Source organism: Chinchilla lanigera, unplaced genomic scaffold (genome assembly GCF_000276665.1).
Source record: "Chinchilla lanigera isolate Chin_1 unplaced genomic scaffold, ChiLan1.0 scaffold00010, whole genome shotgun sequence".
In the NCBI taxonomy this organism is placed as follows: Eukaryota; Metazoa; Chordata; class Mammalia; order Rodentia; family Chinchillidae; genus Chinchilla; species Chinchilla lanigera.
The window spans coordinates 14956342-14967008 of NW_004955411.1; the positions used below are offsets into that span (position 1 = coordinate 14956342).

The 10667-nt window shown below is 37.3% G+C and overlaps 1 protein-coding gene across 1 annotated transcript in view; it reads left to right on the top strand.

Annotated features, from left to right (window-relative positions):
- Spaca1 (sperm acrosome associated 1) overlaps positions 1 to 4560 on the top strand; it is a 14578-nt gene extending 10018 nt beyond the window's left edge. The window contains exons 5-7 of the mRNA XM_005377737.1: positions 310 to 445; positions 3239 to 3356; positions 4317 to 4560. Coding sequence (XP_005377794.1) covers positions 310 to 445; positions 3239 to 3356; positions 4317 to 4494 — 432 coding nt within the window. The 3' untranslated portion in view covers positions 4495 to 4560. The remainder of the gene's footprint in view (positions 1 to 309; positions 446 to 3238; positions 3357 to 4316) is intronic.
- Positions 4561 to 10667: the final 6107 nt, after the last annotated feature.

The window sequence follows — 10667 nt, forward strand, 5'->3', positions numbered from 1 at the left end:
TCTTCTTCTTCTTCTTCTTCTTCTTCTTCTTCTTCTTCTTCTTTCTTCTTCTTCTTTCTTCTTCTTCTTCTTCCTCCTTTCTTCTTTCTTCATTTTTTTGAGACAGGGTGTCTCTGCATAGTTTAGGCTGGCCTTGAACTCACTATGTAGCCTAGGCTGATCTCAAACTTGTGAGGATCATCTTGCCTCAGCCTACGAAGTGCTGGGATTATAGGTGTGCTCCACTATGCTCAGCTGATTTTTCTTTTGTTAAAGGAAATACATTGTTTCCTGATCTGATTACTAGTTTTCTTATTTCTTTTTAAATAGCAACCTATTATACTTGGAAATGATTCAGCAATCCTGGAAGTAAAAAGAGACAGTCACCCCCGGGCTTTTGAGTGTGATACACTGGACAGCAATGAAGTGATAGCATCTGTTAGATTCACAGTCTATACAATGAGTGGTAAGTACCCAGCAATGTTTGGTTTGCTTACTTCTCAAATGTTAAAGAGCATTAAAGTCACCTGGAGGACTTATTAAAGCACAGCCATCCACCCAGCTCCACCTGTAGAGATCAAGTTCAGTAGACCTGGGGTAGAGCTGGCACAGGAGGCTGCATCTCTAACAAGTTCCCAAATGAGTCTGCTGCTACTGCTTCAGGGAACACACTTTGAGAACCACTGGTTTATATCACTGTGACTTCTCTTATCAGTACTTCCTTTTTATAAAGTAAAATCAGATATAGCTGATCCTTTAAAGACTAGCTCTTTAACTTGAAACATATTTTTGTGTTTACTTTCATCAAAAAAGTGAAAATGAGTAAATGGATTTCTCTTGAATACTTACAAAAATGCATGTATAGAAAAATAAATAAAATCAAGATTCATAAAAGAACATTTCTCTCTAAAACCTATTTATTTGACAAAAAAAGTTTTTGATGATGCAAGAATACAGTTTTTCATGTATGTCACAAAAGGCAAATCTTGTCCTGAACATAATTGTATGTATTAGAAATTGTGTTTCCTTTGTGTGATGGATCTATCTGCAGCTCCTTTTAATTTAATCCATGCCAGCCTCTGTATCCAAATAGTTATTATTATTATTTTTTTTTGGTATGAGAAATTGAACTCAGGACCTTGCGTTTCCCAGACAGACACTTGTGCCACTGAGCTATATCCCCGGCCCCATTTTATTTTTTTCAGTTACTCTTAACCATTTATGTTTTCGTCTTTGTTGTGAGGGATTTGGTCACAGGTTTTTTAAGGAGCCCAATCAAAGCTCCAAAGCCTTTTCCCAGAAAAAAAAGTCCCTATATACAAGCATGTCAAAACTTATATGTAACTTTAAGGGAATTTAGGTAGCTCTTGACACTATTTCTGAACTTGAAGTAAAAAGCTTCTGTTGTAGTCTGGAGATATCATACAACATATACTCTTTGTTGAAATGAAAATGGAGTCAGGTGTTTTGGGGTGATTTTTAAAAAATAAACTGTTTACTTAAACTTGCTTTAATATGCTAGTAATTACCTTAAGAAAAAGTTTTATGATAAAAGCTAATAACCACTCTTCTGTTATGATATCAGGTGTCACCTAAAGGACAGTTTTGTTTAAATACTTTTAAAAGACAGAAAAAAGACCAAAAGATCAAAGTAAAAATCTTAATTAGCCCTAGTCTATGATATCAAGGTATCTGGGTCATTCTTGAACTTTGTCCCCAGTGACTGGTGCCTGGTAGGACTATTCAGTAGTTAGTTTGTTTCATGACTAGAAAGGAACATGTACTTGCTAGTGTGTAAGTTAAAGCCTGGAACACAGACCTCAAAATTCCTTTCCTTTCTCAAGACAAAGCTGATTTCCTTATATTGTTGCAGTCCAGGGCTGGTGGGATAGTTCTGCTGTTTTAGTTCAGGATCCTCTGCTAGAGGCTTCAGAGCAATCCTGGCTTTACCAACACAACTTTTTCTGGCTTCTGTTCTCTAGAACTATAAAACAATTTATGTTGTTTTAAGTCATCCAGTTTGTGGTACTTTGTTTTTTTTTTTTGTTTTTTTTTTTGGTTTTTCTCCGGTACCGGGAACCGAACTCACGACCTTGCGCTTGCCAGGCAGGCGCTTTTGCCGCTGAGCTAAATCCCCAGCCCCTGTGGTACTTTGTTATATGACCATAAGAAGCCAATACATTCACAAGCTTTGTTTATCAGAAAAATGAGAGTATTGAAATTCAGCCTATTTATCTTTAGAAAATTTCAATGGGAAATGCTGTGGTTTGGATGTTTCTGGTTGTTTGTTTATTTGTTTGTTTTTCCAGTACTGGGGATTGACCCACGACCTTCTCACAGTTTTGTAGAGAACTAAGCATACCTTGTTCCTATGGCATTTCCATTCCTAAATGTTTATCCAAGAGAACTGAAAGTAGATGTTCACAGGATGACTTGAGAAACAATGTTCACAGGGCTTTGTGTGTAATACCCCACATCTAGAACAACCTAAGTTTCCATCGGTTAGAGAATAAACTGCAATATACTACTCAGGACAAAAAGGAAAAACCATGATTATATCTAACAGTGTGGTAAATCTTGAAATCATGCTCAGAAAGGAAAAAGGCTTTAATGCAGAAAAGCACATCATATATATTTCTATTATATGAAATTGTAAAGCAGGAAAAACTAATCTATGCTTGGAAAGAAAGTTGTGACAGTAGTTGCATTTGGAGGCTGAGGCAGGGATTAACTGGGAAAGGCTCAAGACAACTTTCTAGGGTTTAATCATATTCTGTCTTGATCAGCATTGGATTACATATGTATGTTTACATTTACCAAAACTAAGCAAATATGCATCTAAGATCTTTGTGTAATTCATTGTAAGTTGTGCCAAGAAAAAAATGTAAACCAGTGTTGTACTCCAATTAATAATATACCTGCTGATGACTTTGGGGGAACTGTGCAGATGTTTGCCAATGGTATTAGAATTCATGAAAAACTAGGTGAATTGATGAATTTATAGAGTACAGGATGGATAGAGGAATTGCAGAGTACTATATTAATGGACCGAATAGGTGGTAGTGATACAGATGTTCCCTGTAAAGTTCTTTCAGCTTTTTTGCATGTTTAAAAAGATTTTAAAAATGCAGAGACATTTCACTAAGAATTTTCTTTCTTCTGTTTTTGTATTTTTCTAGTTTTTTCAAATGTAAATTTTCCACTAAGGTACTTATTTCTTTGTTTTTAGTAGAAATAATTATGTGTGTCTTTTCTTTAGAAATACAGATGAGATCAAGCCGATCAGACACTGATATAGCCCTAGTATTTGTGCTGACCACAGGAGTCATTATCTGTATATTCATAATCTTCATATTGATCTTCATAATTATAAATTGGTAGGTGAATGGCTAGTCTGCATTGTCACTTTTGACTTCCTCTTTCTCGTTCCTTCCCTTATACAGTGAATTTGCAAAACGCTGTCTCTAATGTCTTCTAAATGTGTCTTGGAACTGTCCAACTCCCTTCATTGCTCCTGAGACTTCCTAGTTTGGGCTACCCCATCTTTTCTTTTTCTCTTCTTTCCCTTTCTTTCCCTTCCTTCCTTCCTTCCTCCCTCCCTCCCTCCCTCCCTCCCTCCCTTCCTTCCTTCCTTCCTTCCTTCCTTCCTTCCTTTCTTCCTTCCTTCCTCCCTCCCTCCCTCCCTCTTTTCCTCCCTTTTTCTTCCTTCCTTCCTTCCTTCCTTCCTTCCTTCCTTCCTTCCTTCCTTCCTTCCTGTCTTTGTTGTCTGTCTAAGATGGTACTAGAGATTGAACCCTGGGCCTTCACACTAAACCACATCTTCAGCCCTCTTTTTAATTTAATTTAACTTTTTTTGAGATAGGGTGGCTAAATCACTAAATTGCCTAGACTGGGCTTGAGTTTGTAATTCTCCTGTTCAGTCTCCCAGAGTGCTGGGATTATAAGTGTGTACCACCACATCTAGTGCATGTTTTTAAAAATAATGCCATGGCTTTTGAGAGCTTTTAAGTGCAATTTTAACAATGTTACAAACTCATTGCTAAAATAAAAAATAGTTTATTAAATAGATATTTGTATTGTCCACTTGTAGTTCTCACAATGATAAAATTTGACTATTGAAACATACCAATTGGTTTCTACAAAAATAGAATGTATGAGAACAACACCTTAGTAAGTCTGGGGACTCATTTACTAACACAGTGAAATAGATACATCACAAACTAAGATTGAAATGTGGTTAAAAGGCAAAAAAATATATATATATAATGTAAATCTGAATCTCATTAGTTTTTATTTTTATTTCATCTTTATGGTTTTGATATTGTTTTTTTCCCCAGGGTGGCAGTGAAAGCTTTCTGGGGGGAGAGGACCTCTGCAGCTGAGATACACTCTGAGATAAGTTCTATGAAATACAAAGATTCAGTTTCTCTTGACCAGCAACCAGCAGAAGTACCCATTAAGGAAGATAATGTATTAAGTGAATGGCCTGAAGAACCTATGGGTGATGTAAACTGAACCAAAGGATATTAGAGCTATCAGATTCATTATTATAAAAATAAAATATTTACTGAAATTCTTTAATAATGTTGCAATGAATTTGCCACAGCCTGAAGATATGCAGTGTGAAGGGAAGGTTGTTTCAATCAGTGTACTTTGGGGCAGTTATCAAAAATTACTTTTAATTTGTTCTCAACATTTACCACTCAAGGCAATAGCCTGGAGGCATTTATCTAAAGGTAGACAAATTTTTGATCACTTCTTAGGTCATTTGCCTTTTTTATTTTAAATAAGGAAAATGTAATGTAAAAGGTCCCTTGGCATTAGACTTTCTCCCTCCCAGGAGCACTGGATCAAACTTGTTAAAGCAAATCACACGTTAGACCTTCTGCAGGCACGGGACACACAAAGCGTCATTTGTAAGACACGAAATAGTAACAATAATCAAAACTTAGTTACTACTATGTCCTAAGCACTGCCAGAAATCATTTTATATGTATTAGGTTATTTAATTATGTTGTATAAAGGAAATACATAAGGTAGAGCTGAAGATGAACTTGGAGGTGGCTGAGGAAATGACATGAATTTAACATGTGTTTCTCACAGAAACAGTGAATTAAAGACTCTTGAATGACTGTTGATAAGCGCCTTTATTGTGCTTAGTATGTAGGTGATGACATCTGTACTCATTTCTGAGCATTGTCTTTTTTTGTGTTCTTATGTGATACACTTATGACCAACTATCAAACAAGATGCCAAGACAGGTAATTTGATTCAGTAGACTTCATCAGAATTAATTTTCAGAGGTTATGACGGTCGCGCAAAATACATTGCTTTTTTTTATGTTTATATGAGTCTTTTATTGCTATTACTATGAGATTTATCTGATAATATCATTAATTCTCTGTACACCTATGCAGAAGATACTGTAACTGGGCATTTATGATATAACATACCTCTCTCTAGCAGTCTAGAAATAAGTGGTGTTACAAAATTATCCATGTTTGCTGTTATATAACATTTGTATTTGAGAGAAGCAATGAGGAACTGGCTGGAAAATCATTTTCTTACCTGTTGTGGGAAATCTACTGGAGACTATAAGTGAAAAGAAATTGTTTTCATAAAATCTTCCAAAACACATCCCCCAATAAATGTTTTTATAAAACAGCCTTCCAATTCTTCTTCCTGAGCATGGTCATGTAACTTTAGTAACAGATGCTAAAAATTCTTGAATAGTAACTCTCCCTGTTTTTAAGATCATGAACAACAGTAGGACCTAACTGTACTTCCACGAACATTAGTGTTCAGTTGGGTTAGCAGGGCCAGTTTGTTCTTAGTGGCACTCATATAGTATTTCTGGCTGTCTGCCTTCCAGGTGCGGTTTAGGATAGTACTTCATTAGCCCCTTAGTATTGGGAAGAGGCATGTGGCTAGTTCTGGCCAATGAGTTATGACCCCAAATTCCAAAGTTATGTGTGACTAAGGTGAGAAGGCTCACCTTTTCCCTGAAAGAGCAACCTAAATGCTCAGATGGCAGCTGCTCTGACACCTTGGCTCCCAGTGTGGCACAGGCTCTCCAGTCAAACAACAGTAGATATACAACATGAAAGAGAAATAGACCTTGTTATTCGAAGCCACTGAGGTTTAGAGGTTGTGCGAAATGACGTCCTTAGAAAGATTATCCTACATGATGCATACATCTTTCCTGAAAAGTAAGTTTTCATGGTCAAATGAGTTGAAGAACTTTTATTGCAGGACCTGTCAAAATAATCAGGTGTTACACACCTTTTGACTTTCCAAGAAGAAGGGTATAGATTCAGTATTTCTCAAACTTACTGGTGTCATGCTTATATGTTAATAGTATACTCTGCACTTTTGAGCAAGACTATTCCTGATAGGGTCTGCTTATGAGGAGCTAGCGCTTAGTAGCTTAGTCTTTCACAATGTGTAACACACAGCTAATCAGCAATACACCTCGATTTCCCTTAGATCTATAGGTGTAAGGAGTCATTCTGCTGTAGCTGTACCTTGATGGCTTTCCCATCCTACTCCAAAGAATAAGGCCTTCTCTCAAGAGTGTGGTAGTATGACCATATTACATTAGATTAGAATAATCAACACACCTTATTTGTAAAGCAAATTATATCCTGTTCCAGGCCTCCATGAAATCACTCCAGGGTCATGAACAGCTCCTGGCATTTGCCACTTGATTGGGAGATTCTGCCTTGTCATGGCCCACAAGGCTTTCACTGTACATGACTAAATGTTAAAGGGTCACTTTCCTCTTCGGCCTCAATAGGCAAGAGAGGCATCATCTAACTCCTTGATTCAACTAAATTCCAGTCTGAGATTTTCTTCTGGTTATTTTTCTGATCATCAAAATCTCAGGAAAAGCCTTGAGTATGTGCAACTGCTTTCAGAAGGTAAATACATCCAATTAGTAATGTACAAGGGATAATTAAAAACTGGTGTTCAAAAAATTACAATAAAAGACATTGCCATAAATCCCCCTCGCATTACTCTTTTTTGCTTGAAACACATTTATTCCATCATTTTTGTCATTTTCTGAAGCAGTTTTGGAAGGTCTCTTTCATTAGCAACTTCAAAAGGTGTGATCAAAAATATGGTGATTGTGGTTGCCAAATGCCATCCAATAGAAAGGCAGGCTCATAAAAATATTATGGTGTATCCTTATTATGGTTTGTGTCTAGATGTCCCCTGAAAGCCTCATGCAGTCATAGGGCTTTTACAGAGATGGCTAAATTTAGAGTGTGATGCTAGGATTAAGGGTGTGAGTGTTACACCACCCTAGGGCAGGTAACCTGCATTCAATGTGAGGGACAGAAAGAGTCTTATCACCGTCTTTGTTGCTTTTGCTGCTGTGTGGGTGCCATGAACTGTTCTCTGCCAAGCTACCCTGCCTTGCAGCCAGCCAGTTATGGAATCCTCTACAAACTGTGAGCTAAATGAACCTTTTCCCTTTTAACTTTAGGTGTAGGTACTTTCAGCAATGAGAAAAATATCTAAGAGTCCTCAGTCACCTTGTTTATCAGATCTGCTACCATGCAGCTTCTGGCTCTTCCTCAAAGTCAAAATGATTGTAAAAGATAAATGTTTTGAATTAATTCAAGGTATCCAGGGAGCCACAACAGTGCAACTAAAGACACAAAAGAGAACTTCCAGAACTGCTTCAGAAAGTGGCAAGAACAGTAGGATAAGTGTGTTCGAAGCAAGGGTGGAATATTGTGAAGAGGATTAGTTGCACTGTGTCTTTTACACTTCAAAAATGTAAACACTATTTTTCAGTCATGCCTCATATCAAAAGAAGATCTCCCTTTTGGGCATCAAGTCATTGTGCAGGGGAGGGATTTTATAAAGTGTCAGAATAACACCCTAATCCCTAAGAGAATCCTTCATTTAGTCTTTCAACAAATATTGATTGAGCTATTCCTCTGGCTAGGTATTGGCACTGGGAACACCACTGTGGAAAGAAGAAAACCAAAAATAATAGGATTCCTCTTTTCTTGAAGTTTACTATTTACCTAAGACCTAGATATTACAGCTAGCCACAACTAGGAAAGGAAGGAAATCTGCAAGTTTCTGTGAAGCTGTAGAAAGGAAAATACACGTAAAATAGACTTAAGTCTGTATAGGGGTTAACCGGTTAAAGGGAAAGCGGGTTAGGCAAAGAGAAAAGAGATGACAAAACTGAGTAAGGTAGGGGCATGATACATCCTGAGAGGAGGCTAGCAGAGCTGGAGTACAGAGGAAGGGGAAGAGCACTTTATAACTACTCTATGCTCCTTAATACGCTTTTCAAGCCATTTAGTTGTATTATTTTGTAAATGGCCCGAGACAGAGTCAGTATTGAAGTTGGCAGTCCTGAATATTTTCCTACATTGTATTTGTTCATGCCTTCCTGGAGTTCATTTTATTACTGACTTCTGACAAACTGTGACTGTTGATTCTCATTTAAATAAGATAGTCTGTGCTTTAATTTTGGTTCTTTCGAGTCCTAGTGGAACTACAAGACCTTATACATGAGAACTTCTCTTTGACAGTGGTTTCTAATTCACAGGTTATACAGCTTAAAACTAGATAAGGAGATTTCAGAGTTCCTTACAATGCCTTTGGTTGGTGGGCATGTGTCTCGGCCAGCAGTAGTTGATAGAGTGGTTGACAGACAAGTTTTCTACAATCTTGTACTTGACATGGAATGAAGCAGTTGATGTTACTTATTTTGTTGAAACACATTTCTCCTTCTGTTAACAGAAGCATAATGTTTAAGTGATTGTCTTTTTAGAGTGATTCTAATGGAATCTATATGTTCTCTGTTTCTGTCTTCTTGACCTTTTAAAAATTTATGTGATTTTTCTGTTTTGGTTCCACTTTATATTCCTGCTTCTTCAGTCACTTTTGTTATAACCCGGAGGACATTTTTCTTGGAATTCATAACCCATTAGTGTTGTGCTCCACCATCTGTCTCAAGAACCATACAACCCATTTACGTGGTTATTTAGGCTTTTAGGTTTGTGCAGTTTTATCATCTGTGGCCAAGACACTTATATGATGAAAAATTGTCTTTGATAGTTTCTGATTCAGGTTGAAAATAAAACTTGGTTGCTGAATATCAAGGGCTTTTTTCTTCACCATTTAAAAAAATAAATGAAAAAAGGGGTAAACCTTTCTTTGATTTTCAATGTTTACACTTTATGATAATATAAAAGATACATAAAGTAAATGACAAGTTTTCATTCTTTTATTCTTGAGAAGAAACTTCAGGATTAAACAATCGTCAAATTATGCTCTTAGATGTATATATAATACATATAATACATAATAATATATAATACATATGCTCTTAGATGTATATATAATAGTACCTCTCTATGTATTTATAGATATTGGCCTCATTTGAAATTAATTCTTAAGCTCTGTAGTGTGTATTTTCGCCAGAAGTGAAGTACATTATACTCGTATGCTAGGTGAAACTGGCAGAAGCAAACATTCCAAGGTGGCAGCACAAACTGTCGCTTTCTGTGGTGACAATAGGCTATGTCCTTGAGAATGTTCCATAGCTGAAGTTTCCGCTGAGCTAACAGTAATGCTCAATGAATTTTGTATTCACTCAAATACATGATTTTCTTTTTCCATGAGCGTGGTTTGTTGAGGACAATAGAAATACAAAAGCTTCTCTTCTGTACATTAATCTTCTCCCTCTTTTTGGACAGATATGGTTTTCTTTCAGACATTACTGAGACAAAGCTCAAGGTGATTTGGGGCACATTAGTTGGGTTCAGACCCTCACATCAGAGAGGCATTGTAAGGTTTCTGTTATTTATGCAGTACCCCAAGGTAACACTGAATCGTGCTTTACAAGGAATAGAAATCATCTGACAGTAATGAAATCATGTTCTTCCAGAACAAACAATATAGGGCCCCAGAGGTAGTAGGGACAGGAAAGAGTACAGTACAAGCAATACTCGTCTGTATACTCTGGGGAAAGCAGCATGCAGTTATTATAGCTAGCACACTCCACAAAAGAAATGGATACTCTGGGCTCCTTTTGCAACAGAAGTGAGAGCTGTGTTGATGTGCATGGGCTGGGAGGTCTGTGGGGGAGGACGGCATCAGCTGTGGGCCTCAAGTTATGAGAGTCTGAACTTGGTGGTTAAGGACACCAGAGGAGAAGGCTAGAGGAAGGATTAGATGCCAGAGGTGGGGTGGGGGCTGTGAGAATCGTGCAGGAGAGTTGTAGGTGCAGGGCTTCGGGGCAGGTGAAGAGAAGCCAAAGCAGAGAGGGAGGAACACAGTTTGAACAGCAGGGAAGGAAAATGGACTTGGCAGTAACATTTGTGAAAAACTAGAGTAGAGAACTGTGAAGTGGTCAGGGAGAAGGAGTTTGTATAAATCAAGGCAGGATATGATGAGTGTCTTGGCAGCAGAGAGAAATAAAACAATAGATTTTAGGAGGAAAATTTTTAAGTAAAGTACATATGAGGATATGCAGATAAGAGAACAGGAACCCCAGAGCCACTTTAACCTCTTTCCATAATTACCTTCTTTCTTACTTATCCTCATGTCAGCCCCTATTTTGTAAAAAAGAAAAAAAAAATCCTCTCAACCTTCAATAGGACCGCTTTCCAGATACCTCTCTGTCATCCTTTTCCTTATAGTTTTAGCCTTTCTTT